Source organism: Ovis aries, chromosome 19 (genome assembly GCF_016772045.2).
Source record: "Ovis aries strain OAR_USU_Benz2616 breed Rambouillet chromosome 19, ARS-UI_Ramb_v3.0, whole genome shotgun sequence".
Taxonomy (NCBI): domain Eukaryota; kingdom Metazoa; phylum Chordata; class Mammalia; order Artiodactyla; family Bovidae; genus Ovis; species Ovis aries.
The window spans coordinates 7,531,264-7,545,778 of NC_056072.1; the positions used below are offsets into that span (position 1 = coordinate 7,531,264).

General features: G+C 44.1%; 1 protein-coding gene across 1 annotated transcript in view; it reads right to left on the reverse strand.

Moving 5' to 3' along the window:
- The window catches only part of SUSD5 (sushi domain containing 5), a 45,363-nt gene that overhangs the window by 17,114 nt on the left and 13,734 nt on the right, over nt 1–14,515 (reverse strand). The window contains exon 3 of the mRNA XM_004018573.6: nt 8,305–8,423. Within this exon, the coding sequence (XP_004018622.2) occupies nt 8,305–8,423 (119 nt within the window). The remainder of the gene's footprint in view (nt 1–8,304; nt 8,424–14,515) is intronic.

Consider the following 14,515-nt stretch of genomic DNA (forward strand, 5'->3'; position numbering starts at 1 on the left):
ATCTTAACCACTGGACCACTAGGGAAGTCCCCTCATTTCTTCTGAGCACTGAATCATATTCCATTGTCTGGCAGTGCCGCGGTTTATTTATCCATTCACCTACCGAAGAGACATCACGGTTCCTTCCAAGTTTTAACAATTATGAAAACTGTCAAAAATGCTATAAACATTCATGTACAGGTTTCTGTGTGAACTTAAGCTTTCAGCTGGGCCTTCCTCAGTACTGGCTCAGCAGTAGAGAATCCACGTGCAATGCAGGAGACGGGGGAGACGTAGGTTCTATCCGTGAGCTGGGAAGATCCCCTGGAGGAGGAAATGGCAACCCACTCCAGTATTCTTGCCTGGAGAATCCCATGGACAGAGGAGCCTAGAAAGCTACAGTCCATGGGGTCACAAAGAGTTGGACACAACTGAGCAACTAAACAACAAAGTTTTCAACTAATTTGGGTAAATATCAAGGACTGTGACTGCCGGATTGCATGGTAAAAGATGTTTAGCTTGGTGAGAACCTGCCAAACGGTCTTCCAAAGGGGTGTGTCAGTTTGCATTCCCATCGGCAAGGAATGAGAGTTCCTGTTGCTCCACATCCCCGCCACCGTCTGGTGTCATCAGTCTTCTGAATTTTGGCCACTTTACTAGAGATGTAGTTGTATCTTGTTTTAATTTGCCTTTCCCTGATGACATATGACATGGAGCAATTTTTCATATGCTTGCTTGCCGTCCGTATATCTTCTCTAGTGAGGTATCTGTCTGGGTCTTTTGCATATTTTTTTAATATTTATTTTTTATTTATCTGGCTGCACTGGGTTTGAGTTGCAACATGTGGGATCCAGTTCCCTGACCAGGGATTGAATTCACGCCTCCTGCATTCAGAGCACGGAGTCTTAATCACTGGACCATCAGGGAAATGCCTTTTGTGTCTTCTGTAATTGAGTTGTTCATTTTCTTAATATTGAATTTCAAGAGTTCTTTGTATATTTTAGGGCTTCTCGGGTAAGCTCAGCTGGTAAAGAATCTGCCTGCAATGCGGGAAACCTCAGTTCGATCCCTAGCTTGGGAAGATCCCCTGGAGAAGGGGAACAGCTACCCACTCGAGCATTCTGGCCTGGAGAATTCCAAGGACTGTATAGTCTGTGGGGTCGCTAAGTGTCGGACACGACTGAACGACTCTCACTTCACTTTGTATATTTTGCATGAGAGTCTTCAGTAGATATGTCTTTTGCAAAGAACTTCCGCAGTCTGTGGCTTGTCTTTTCATTCTCTGGATAGTCTTCTGCAAAGCTTAAATTTTTAACTTTAAGGGAGTCCAGCTTATCAGTGATTTCTTTCACAGATTGTACCATTGGTGTTGTCTTGAAAAAGCCATCACCGTACACATGGTCTCTAGGTTTTCACCTGTATTATCTTCTAAGATTTTTGTAGTTTTGCATTTTACATTTAGGTCCATGATCCACTTTGAGTTAAACTTTGTGAAGGTGTGAGGTCTGGGTCTAGATTCTTTTCTTTTGCATGTGGATGTTCCGTTGTCCCAGCATCTATGTTTAAAAGACTAGCTTTTGCTCCTTTGTCAAAGATGAGTCAACTACATTTATGTGGGTCTATTTCTGGGCTATTGGTTTCCACGGATATTTGTCTTTTCTTTCACCAGCACCACTCGGTCCTGGCTGCTGCATCTTAATGCCAGTCTGGAAGTCATCATCTCAGTTCTTCAACCTTGTTCTTCAATAATGAGTAAGCTATTCTGAGTCTTTGTCTCGCCTTACAAATTACAGAATTGGTTTGTTCATATCCACAAAGTAACTTGCTTAGAATTATGACTGAGATTGCACTGAATCTATAGATCAAGTTGGGAATCCCAACTACGATAGGATTATCTGGGCTGCCCTCTGCAGCCTCCTCAGACTTGCCCAGCAGGGATGGGATGCCCTCAGGGATGTGCCAAGCCCAGTTCATTCTCTGAAGCGCTAGGACTAGGGCTCACCCAGAGCTTGTCTGCCCAGAACCACTGTTCTGTCTGTCTGAAGATCCTCGTCTGGCCTGTGCTCCGGCTGTTCTCTGTGTGGAGTGTCCTCTCCTCCTTTCCCTAACCACAATCCCCATGAAATTCCACCTCAACTGCCACCACCTCAGGAAGTCTCCCTAATTATCCTCCTCCTTTGTGTCATTCGGCTCTTACTTATCATTACACTGTCAACTCCTTGAAGGGTGAAAAAGTCCTCTATCTCTATCTGTCTATCCACTCATCTTTCTCTCTAATTATCCATTCATCCATCCATCCACCCACCCATCCAGCTATCTGTCTACCTGTCATTGATCTATTCATCTATCTCTCCATTCATCTACCCATCCATCCAACAATCCATCTATCTATCTTCAATTTATCCATTCATCTATCTACCTATCATCTATCTATTCATTTACCCATCCATTCATCTATCTCTCTGTCCACTCAGCCATCCACCCATCTATCCATCCATCCAACAGTCTGTGTGTCTGTATATCTATCTATCCATTGAAAGCACCTGTAAGTCTGAGCACTGCTTTGCATTACCCTAGACAAATAAATTAACAATTGGCCAGTGCCAACTGGTAATGGGTACAGAATTTTCCACACTCCCTTGGGAGACCCTAAACTGGATAGGTTCTATCAGCTGCTCAAAGTATTGCAATTTTTTGGTCTCAGTCTCCCATCACCACTGGAGAATTTCCCCAAAGCCCACCTGGAGGCATAGCCCCTCCTGCAGGCAGACCTGGGAATTAGCTGTTCTCAAAAATTCTTGCTTGCCCTGAGAGGTGAGCATTCAGTTCTCTGTCTGAAGACATTAACAAAGAGATCATTCCATTTCTGTTTTTATGGGAAATACAGGCAGGAGTAGCATGTGCAGGGGAGGGTGGAATGCAATGCTAAGAGAATGAAGTGGGCTGGTGGAGGGAGCAGCCAGGCCAGCCCTAGCTTGGAGGGGGAGAAAGAGAAGAACACCTCAAGTAAGCCTTGGGGTGCAACAGGGAGAAGGCGAGAGGGGACTTGAATCCTCCAGACCCAACACCATTGACCCCACAAACAAGCTGCCAAGAGAAGCAAAGCCGGAGAACCCAAGTGGAGCCAGCTCATTTAATCAGCATCCAGTTGGTTAAAAATAACTTCCCTTATTAGTTTAAGTGAGATCACCACAGGGCTGGAAATTCACTGTCAGTGAAACACAAATAGTAGAAGGAAGCAGAAACGTCTACATTCATGGTGAGCTTTAGCTCAAAAAAAGACACACAGGAGGAAGCTGCCTGCACGTGCCACAGGCTCTGTTTGCCTTCGGAGCTTGTGAGGCACAGGTCTGCCGTTTTTGGAGCGAGCACCCTTCATTCTCCCTGTCTTGCTGAGAAGAAGTGGCAGCCCAGGGCTAAGTGTCGTGAAGCATCTTTAGGAAAAAGGCAACCTTTAGAGGTGATGCTGCACCCGGGCTCTGCTGAACCAGACCTCATGTGCACTCCCCAGGAGCCTCTCCTTGCTTCCCACCACCTTCCTTCGGCACACAGATTTTCCCTTGTTTTCGATTTTTTGTTTTTAACTGCAGTATAGTTGACTTACAATGCTGTGTTAGTTTCTGGTGTCCAGCCAAGTGATTCCATGAAGTATACACACATATACGCAAACACACACACAGTAGTCTGTCTGTGCTAATAACCCCTAATTTACCTCTCTCCCACCCCTCTTCCCCTTTGGTAACCATGGGTTTGTTTTCTAGGTCTAAGGATCTGTTTCTGTTTTGTAAAGAAGCTCGTTTATATCAAAGTTTAGATTCCACATATAAGTGATATTATACGGTATTCGTCTTTGTGTGACTTACCTCGCTTAGTATGATAATCTCTTGTTGACTGTCTACATGGTTCCAACCAGGGAAAAGTGGGGGGCCGTATGGGAGTGGTTTACATGCTCTTTCTAAAGGGCCAAAGGCAGAGCATCAGGGACAGAGCTCTCTAAGGAAAACTTGGGGAACCCATCCTGCTTTCCTGGAAGGCCCAAGAAACAGCATCCCTCTGACCCCAATCCCGCCTCAGCATGCATTCCTGAGCCCACATTTTCCCACCTAAGCCTCTCCCTGTTGGTCTGGAGGTGATGGGGGTGGGCAGGCTAGGCTCCAGAAAATTGCCCTGCGGTGCAGGGCTCAAGCGCTGTGATTCAAAGATCCCCACACAGAGCTCACTCTGCTAAAGTGGCAACAGTCCTCACATAAGCTGACAAACGTCATGAATTTGCTTCAGTTTTGGTTTTTTTTTTTTGGTTTTCTTTTTTGCTTCCCTATTGTTTTTGTTGTTTGGGAGGAGTATGTAGACCTTTTGAGGGGAAATTTTCATTTACATATAATCGCAAAGTTACAGAGAAATTCTAAGAATAAGGAACTCCCATAAATGCTTTATCCACATTTACTAATGTGTTTTCATTTTGTGCCATTTGCTTTATCATTCTCTAGATAGATATAGATATGTATATAGATATCTATATATAGAGAAAATATACATCATATATACATACACACATACATATATGTGTAGGCTTTGTTGTTCAATTGCTGACTCATGTCCAGCTCTTTGTGACCCCATGGATTGCAACATGTCAGGCTCCTGTATCCTCCACCATCCCCTGGAGTTTGCTCAAATTCACGCACATTGAGTTGGCGATGCTATCTAACTGTCTCATCCCCTGCTGCCTCCGTCTCCTTCTGCCTTCAATCTTTCCAGCGTCAGGGTCTTTTCCATTGGGCTGCCTCTTTGCATCATGTAGACAAAGGATTGGAGCTTCAGCTAAAGCATCAGTTCTTCCAATGAATATTCAGGGTTGATTTCCTTTAGGGTTGACTGGTTTGATCTTCTTGCTGTCCAAGGGACTCTCAAGAGTCTTCTCCAGCACCGCAATTCAAAAGCATCCATTCTTCAGTGTTGAGTCTTCTTCATGGCCCAACTCATATCCATACAAGACTACTGGAAAAACCACAGCTTTGACCATATGGACCTTGATCAGCAAAGTGATGTCTCTGCTTTTTAAGACGCTGTCTAGATTTCTCATAGCTTTCCTTCCAAGGAATGAGCATCTTTTAATTTCCTGGCTGCATGGTTGTGTATATATACATGTACAAATATGTATATATGTGTATCTGTAATCCCTCTCTCCACCACTTGAGAATGATTTGTAGATGTGATGTCCCTTTGTCCCCAAAAACCTTAGTACACATTTCCAAGAACAAGGATATTCTCTTGCATAACTGCAGTATAGTTACCAAAGTTAGAGAATTTAAGCCCTGACACAACACTACTGTCTAATTCATAATCCATATTCAGACTTCATCAATTATAGCTGTTTCTGCTGATCCAGGATCACAGACTGCATTTTGTTGTCAAGTCTTTTTGAAAGAAAAGTGAAAATTAAGTCGCTCAGTCGTGTCCGACTCTTTGCAACCCCATGGACTGTAGCTCACCAGGCTCCTCCGTCCATGGGATTCTCCAGGCAAGAATACTGGAGGGGGTTGCCATTTCCTTCTCCAGGGAATCTTCCTGACCCAGGGATCAAACCCAGGTCTCCGACATTAGAGGCAGATGCTTTAACCTCTGAGCCACCAGGGAAGCCCATCAAGTCTTTTTAGTCTATTTTAATTCAAAACAGTTCCCTAGCCCTTGTTTATCTTCCTCGCCCTTGATGTTTTGGAAAGCCTGTAGGCCAGTCGTTCTGTATGATGGTTCTCAGTTTGAGTCTGATTACTGTCTCTTCATGATCAGATTCGAGGTATGCATTTTTGGCTACTGAAATCAAATTGTGCTCCTTAGAGTGCAAGATATCAGGAGACACATCTCATCGGTTTGACAAGAACCCGGTTTTGGAGTCACACTCATGGGTTTTAGCTTGGTGCCCTATAGGATGTGAACAGGTATTGCAAACCTCTGGCTTCTTCCCGCACTACAGCTGTGGACAGTGAGGCACACACTCACAGACACACAACCTGGGCCTGTGAGGTGGAAGGCCCAGGATTTCCTTTCGGATGGTGCGGAACATGTGGTTGGATGATCAGTGGCCCCCATCACCCCAGTCAACAGCCAGCCAACGTCCAGAAGCAAGGCCCCCACCCAGCAGCTGATGGTGGGCTCATGAATAAGCCTGGCTGAGCCCAGCAGAGAAACACAGATTGCTGTCACCCCATCCCCCAAACAGTGAACTAAACAAAGGGTTGTTGCTTTAAGCCACTACATTTATGGATGGTATGCTGCTGCTGCTGCTGCTGCGTTGCTTCAGTCGTGTCTGACTCTGTGTGACCCCATAGACCGCAGCCCACCAGGCTCCTTTGTCCCTGGGATTCTACAAGCAAGAATACTGGAGTGGGTTGCCATTTCCTTCTCCCATTATGTTCCACAGCAAAGGATAGCAGATACCCGTTGTTCATCAGGGGAAAGAGCTCAGACTCAGAAGGCCTGCATCTCCATTGCAATCATGAAAGAAAGAAGGTCAGGCTGGCTTTCTTTTAGCTCTGTCCTGTCTCCCTCAGAGATCTGAACCTCTGCCTCGGTTTGAGATTCAAAAAATCATTTTCATTTACTTATGTGGTTTAAAAACAAACCATGGGTATTGTTCTCCCAGACCTTTCCAGGGCATGTCGTTCAGTCATTTGACTGCAGCCAACAGATGTAGAATCTTTTCTGGAGGGAGATGCCGTAGCAGCAGAGAAATCTACCACCAAGACACATCTAACAGGCACCAGCCAGGGCTGTAGGGTTCACTGCGGCTCTTTTTAAAAAAATACATATATGTATTTCTTTATTTGGCTACTCCAGGCCTTAGTTGCGGCACACAGGATCTTTAGCTTTGGCTTGTGAACTCTTAGTTGTAGCATGTGGGGTCTAGTTCCCTGACCAGGGATCCAACCAGAGCCCCCCCGCACTGAGAGTGCTGAGTCTCAGCCCACTGGACCACTAGGGAAATCCCCGCTGTGGCTCTTTGCTTTGTCAACTCCTCTGACCCCCTTCCCTGAAGACTGGGATTTGGTGCCTCTTGGATGTAGCCTGAGGGTTTGTATTTCTAGTATGTTCATCTGGTATTGCTCACCATCAAAGAGCTTTGGGAAACTGCATTAGTGAAGTTTTTCTCCAACTTGGGTTATGTCTTATAACCACTGAGTGTGTGCGTGCACGCTAAATCACTTCAGTTGTGTCCGACTCTATGCGACCTGCCAAGCTCCTCTGTCCATCTGGGCAAGAATACTGGAGTGAGTTGCCATGTCCTCCTCCAGGGGATCTTCCTGACCCAGGGATTGAACCTGCATCTCTCAACATCTCCTGCACTGCCAGGCAGGTTCTTTACCTCTAGAGCCAGCTGGGAACCCCTAGGGAAGCTTTAAAAAGCCCCAACGTCCACAGCATTTGTATCTGAATCTCTAGGGCTGACCCTCAGGCCTCAGTATTTCTTAAAACTTCCCAGGTGAGAACACTGTGCAGCCAGGCAGTAGCTGTGATGATGTCTATGACTGATGAGTAAGCAGCTTGCTTTCTCCCGCTGTGCACGGACATTCCCTTTCAGTGGCGTGAATTTCTGACAGTGAAGGTGTCCTTTCCCCAGGGCTCATGATACGCGGCCCTGGAGACTCCCTTATGGTTTTCTCCTCATCATTCAGCTGATTTCCCATAGAAAAGTCCAATTTTCCTTTCTAGGAGCAGTTTCCTAAACCCTATAAATTTCTTTTCAGGGAAAAAGTTTTTTTTTTTTTTCTTTTTTTCTTCATAGAAAAATTTCCACCATGTAGGCAGACTGAAGGGCAAGCAGTATCAGCAGCTGTAGCAGATGCTGTCAGGGGTCCATGGACGGGGGCTCTAGGTAGGCATCTGTGCATCTCTGTTGGAGGTTGGCTTGCCTATTGGAACGCTTTGTGTGAGCACACTGAAATCCAGAAGTCTGGGAATTTACAGCTCCCTGAAGCAGCCCTTACCCAGTGACTGACAGAAGCAGTGGTATAGATAGCCCTGCTCTTGCTCCTGATCAGGAATCCCATGATGACCTGTGGGCACTGTCTCCAGAGAGCCGCTGCAGGACTGCACCAGTTACTCCCCACCTCCCCCACCTCCCAAGCCCTGTGGACATTGATTAGTGTCCCCTCCTTCTGGCCCCCTTCCTTTCCCTGTCCCCACTGCCCCGCTGGCTTTTCTTCAGAAGCCTGATTCACAATGTTCAGTGAATCCTCATCGTAAAGTTGGCTTCTAATAGAACACAACCGAAAGGTCAACCCCCACAAGCACACCCTCCAAAACCTTTGCAGAGGCTCCGGCACTGACCTTCATCCTTAATACACAGCGCGTTGTAGGTACCCCCAGGAACCGGGCTGCTTTCAACCCTCACATCGACAGCTCGTACGGCTTGCTGCTCACCCCTCCCCTTGCTGCACACGGTCGTCCTGAAACAAAGACGACAGTGGGTTAGGAGAGCTAACCAAAACCGGGAAAGAACTCTCCTCTGCCATCAGCTCTGAATCAGCAAGTATTTTTCTGATTCAGGAGTTTTGGCTGAAAGTATCAATACTCTTCCCAGAGATCGGTCTAAAAGCAGGAAGTTGTAGGTGATGCTTGAGTTCAGGTCACATAAATTGATTCAAGTTTCAGGTAAAATACATTGCTGATCTCTTCCAGTATATGCTTGTTTTTTATTTCATAAAATCCTGCTCTTTATTAGCTCCCTTCTTTTGGGGGGATGGGTTTGTTTTGCTGTTCTTTTCAGATTTCTTAAGATAGATTGTTATTAGTTCCTGAACCTTCAGACTCTTTCCTTTTCAACAGAAGCATTTAATGTTTTTGTTAAAGCATTTAATGCATTTTCCTCCAGGTATAGTTCTAGTAGCATCCCATGAGTTTGGGTGTGCTATATATGTGTGTCCATGTATGTGTGTGCACATATGTGTGTGTGTGTGTGTGTGTGTATAATTTTTGGCCACACTGTGTGGCATGTAGGACCTTAGTTCCAAGAGGGATGGCACCCATGCCCCCTGGATTAGGAGCATGGAGTCTTAACAACTGGACTGCCAGAGAAGTCCCTGTTATATTTTAACATCATTCATTTCCACATATATGTAAATTTCCATTATAATTTATTTCTGTCCCATGATTTGTTTAGGGGCATCACTTAAATCAACAAATAGAATTTTTTAAAATCCACCTGATGGTTCTTGTTTTCTTTTTCTTTTTTCATTTGTGCCGTATGATGTAGACACACAGCACATCTACGTACTTCCTAACATAAATGAAAACACATGTTCATAGAAAAGCTTGTACGTAAATGTTCACAACAGGCTTATTTGTTACAGAGCAAAAATGGAAACAAGCCAAATGCCTATCAGGAAGTGTATGGATAAATAAATTGCAGCATACTTGATGCAGTCAAATATTATTTAGCAGTAAAAAAACAATGAACCATTAATAACATAAAATATAGATGAATATCAAAATAATTTTTGAGTGAAAGGGGTCAGAAAAAGAGCATATGCTGTATGATGCCATTTATATGAAATACAAATTAGCCTCAGGTGTCAGAAACCTGATCAATAGCTATCTGGCACAGAGGTGGATGAACGGGTGATGGAGGTAGAAAGGGAGGAAAGAGCTGCCGCTGGGTCTGTTTATGTTTTGTAAATAAGTTCATTCGTATCTTTTAAGAATGCTTATCTGTCTTCGGCTGCACTGGGTCTTTGCTGCTGCGTGCAGGCTTCCTCGAGCTGTGGAGAGTGGGGCCGCTCTCTGTTTGTAGTATATGGGCGTCTAATTGCAGTGGCTCCCCTTGTGGCGCACAGGCTCTTGAGAGTGGAATCCGTGGTTGCGGCACGTGGGCTCAGTAGCGCGGCACACAGGCTCAGTTGCCCTGCAGCATCTGGAATCTTCCTGGGCCAGGAATTGAACCCATGTCTCCTGCATTGGCAGGCAGATTCTTAACCACTGGAGCACCAGGGAAGTCTGTATCTTTTTAAAATTAGACTCCACATATGAGTGACATCATACGAAATTTGTCTTCCTCTGTTGGACTTTGTCACTTAGTACGATCATCTCTAGGTCCACCCATATTGCTGCCAAAGGTGCTGTTTCTTTTTTATGCTGAGTAGGATTTCATTGCCTACATGTCCCACTTCTTTACCCATTCCCCTGTTGACGGACATTTAGATTGCATTCATGGCCTGACTCCTGTGAACAGTGTTGCACTGAACACTGGGGTGTATCGCGATTTTCAAATTATGGTTTTCTGGGGATATATGCCCAGGAGTGGGGTTGCTAGATCATATGGCAGCTCTTGTTTTTACTTTTTTGAGGAACCTCCACACTGTTCTCCAGAGTGGCTGTACTAACTTACATTCCCACCAACAGGTTAGGAGGTGATGGTCCTTGTTTTCTAATCAGAGCATCATATTTGCTTAATTTAATCACATATCTCTTTGAATTTAAATCTGCCGTATTTCTGTTAGTCCTGCCCATTCTTTCTTCCTCTTTTCTTTTCCAGATTTTGATTGTTTGAATTCCTTTTCAGCAATCTCTTCTTCTGTATTGGTTTGGAAGTTACATTTCCTTTTATAAATCTTTTTTTTTAATTTTTGAAGAGAGTTGCATAACCATTCTTGCAATTTTAGAACATTTTTGTCATCCCCAAAGAAACCTTATTCTCATTAGGTTACTTTCCATTTCCCTTCAATTCATTCCCCTTACCACCTTAACCAAATACTAATTTGCTTTCTATTTCAAAAAGACTTGTCTATTCTAGATATTTCATATAGATGGAATCATACAATATGTGATTTTTTGGTGAATGATTTTAGTGGTTACTCCAGAGGTTATAACATGCTTCTTTGATTTATTAAAATTTAATGTTTCTTTTACCCTCTTTCCCAACAACACAACTTAAAGTACAATGTATTAACATACTTCAAACACTTCCTGACTTATATGCCATTTTTTAGTGTTTATTATTACTGTTATTGCTTTATATAATTATAGACCTTCCTCAACTTACAATGGGGGTTATATAATATGTTGAAAATATGGTAAGTAAAAACTGCATATAATACACATAGCCTACTGAACATCAGAGCTTAGCCTGCTGCTACTGCTGCTAAGTCGCTTCAGTCGTGTCCGACTTTGTGACCCCATAGATGGCAGTCCCGTCCCTGGGATTCTCCTGGCAAGAACACTGGAGTGGGTTGCCATTTCCTTCTCCAATGCATGAAAGTGAAAAGTAAAAATGAAGTCGTTCAGTCGTGTCCGACGCTTCACGACCCCATGGACTGCAGCCTACCCCGCTCCTCCGTCCATGGGATTTTCCAGCCAAGAGTACTGGAGTGGGGGGCCATCGCCTTCTCCGAGAGCTTGGCCCAGGCTACCTTAAACATGCTCTAAACATTTACATTAGCCTACAGTTGGGTAAGATCATCTAACAGTCTATTTTACAATAAAGCATTGAATGTCTCATGTAATTTATTGAATGCTATGCTGAAAGTGATGCTTTCTAAGGTCCACTTGACTTCACATTCCAGGATGTCTGGCTCTAGATGAGTAATCACACCATCGTTATTATCTGGGTAGTGAAGATCTTTTTTTGTACAGTTCTTCTGTGTATTCTTGCCACCTCTTCTTAATATCTTCTGCTTCTGTTAGGTCCATACCATTTCTGTCCTTTATCAAGCCCATCTTTGCATGAAATGTTCCCTTGGTATCTCTAATTTTCTTGAAGAGATCTCTAGTCTTTCCCATTCTGTTGTTTTCCTCTATTTCTTTGCATTGATTGCTGAGGAAGGCTTTCTTATCTCTTCTTGCTTTTCTTTGGAACTCTGCATTCATATGCTTATATCCTTCCTTTTCTCCTTTGGTTTTCGTGTCTCTTCTTTTCATAGCTATTTGTAAGGCCTCCTCAGATAGCCATTTTGCTTTTTTGCATTTCTTTTCCATAGGGATGGTCTTGATCCCTGTCTCCTGTACAATGTCACGAACCTCCATCCATAGTTCATCAGGCACTCTGTCTATCAGATCTAGGCCCTTAAATCTATTTCTCACTTCCACTGTATAATCATAAGGGATTTGACTTAGGTCATACCTGAATGGTCTAGTGGTTTTCCCTACTCTCTTCAATATAAGTCTGACTTTGGCAATAAGGAGTTCATGATCTGAGCCACAGTCAGCTCCCAGTCGTGTTTTTGCTGACTATATAGAGCTTCTCCATCTTTGGCTGCAAAGAATATAATCAATCTGATTTCGGTGTTGACCATCTGCTGATGTCCATGTGTAGTCTTCTCTTGTGTTGTTGGAAGAGGGTGTTTGCTTTGACCAGTGTGTTCTCTTGGCAAAACTCTATTAGCCTTTGCCCTGCTTCATTCCGTACTCCGAGGCTAAAGCTGCCTGTTACTCCAGGTGTTTCTTGACTTCCTACTTTTGCATTCCAGTCCTCTGTAATGAAAAGGACCTCTTTTTGGGTGTTAGTTCTAAAAGGTCTTGTAGGTCTCAGATATGCAGATGACACCACCCTTATGGCAGAAAATGAAGAGGAACTAAAGACCCTCTTGATCAAAGTGAAAGAGGAGAGTGAAAAAGTTGGCTTAAAGCTCAACATTCAGAAAACTAAGACCATGGCATCTGGTCCCATCACTTCATGGGAAATAGATGGGGAAACAATGGAAATAGTGTCAGACTTTATTTGGGGGGGGCTCCAAAATCACTGCAGATGGTGTGTAGCCATGAAATTAAAAGACGCTTACTCCTTGAAAGGAAAGTTATGACCAACCTAGATAGCATGTTAAAAAGCAGAGACATTACTTTGCCAACAAAGGTCCATCTAGTCAAGGCTGTGGTTTTTCCAGTGGTCATGTATGGATGTGAGAGTTGGACTGTGAAGAAAGCTGAGCACCAAAGAATTGATGCTTTTGAACTGTGATGTTGGAGAAGACTCTTGAGAGTCCCTTGGACTGCAAGGAGATTCAACCAGTCCATCCTAAAGGAGATCAGTCCTGGATAAAGCTGAAACTCCAATACTATGGCGAAGAGTTGACTCACTGAAAAAGACCCTGATGCTGGGAGGGATTTGGGGCAGGAGGAGAAGGGGACGACAGAGGATGAGATGGCTGGATGGTATCACGGACTCGATGGACGTGAGTCTGAGTGAACTCCGGGAGATGGTGATGGACAGGGAGGCCTGGCGTGCTGCGATTCATGGGGTCACAAACAGTTGGACATGACTGAGTGACTGAACTGATGTTGAAAGTGAAAAAGCTGAATGGTCGCCTCACCACGGAATGGCTGTAAGCGTATCAGTTTTTTAGTCTCATGATCGCACAGCTGACTGGGAGCTGCAGCTTACTGACACTGCCCTGCATCACAAAAAAGTATCAGATAGTATCTCACTAGCCTAGAAAGAGATCAAAATTCAAAACTTGAAGAACCATTTCTATTGAAAGAATAATGCTTTCCTACCATCATAAAGTTAAAAAGTTGTAAGGTGAACCACCATAAGTCAGGGACCATCTGTTCAGTTCAGTTCAGTCGCTCGGTCGTGTCCGACTCCTTGCGACCCCATGAATCGCAGCACGCCAGGCCTCTCTGTCCATCACCAACTCCCAGAGTTCACTCAGATTCACATCCATCGAGTCAGTGATGCCATCCAGCCATCTCATCCTCTGTCGTCCCCTTCTCCTCCTGCCCCCAATCCCTCCCAGCATCAGAGTCTTTTCCAATGAGTCAATTCTTTTCATGAGGTGGCCAAAATACTGGAGTTTCAGCTTTAGCATCATTCCCTCCAAAGAAATCCCAGGGCTGATCTCCTTTAGAATGGACTGGTTGGATCTCCTTGCAGTCCAAGGGACTCTCAAGAGTCTTCTCCAACACCACAGTTCAAAAGCATCAATTCTTCGGCGCTCAGCCTTCTTCACAGTCCAACTCTCACATCCATACATGACCACTGGAAAACCATAGCCTTGACTAGATGGACCTTTGTTGGGAAAGTAATGTCTCTGCTTTTGAATATGCTATCTAGGTTGGTCATAACTTTTCTTCCAAAGAGTAAGCGTCTTTTAATTTCATGGCTGCAGTCACCATCTGCAGTGATTTTGGAGCCCAAATAAGAAAGTCTGACACTATTTCCAGTGTTTCCCCATCTATTTCCCATGAAGCGATGGGACCATCTGTATGTAATTTCAATTCACCCCTATATTTACTTTTACCACTCAATTCTTTCTTGCGTCTCCAGTTGGCCACCTCCAATTATTTTCCTCCTGCCAGAAGAACGTGCTTCAGGGTTTCATTTAGTGCAGGTCATATGTAATCAATTCTCTCAACTTATATCTGTCTGAAAATTCTTTATTTTACCTTTATTCTCTGAAGATTTTTCACTGGGTATAGAATTCTAGTTTGGTAGTATTTTCTTTCAGCACTTTGAAGGCATCATTCAGTGGTCTTTGGGCTTTCACTGTTACTTTATTGCTGCTCCTTTGAAGGTACTCTTTCTTTTCCATATTACTTTTAATCGTTT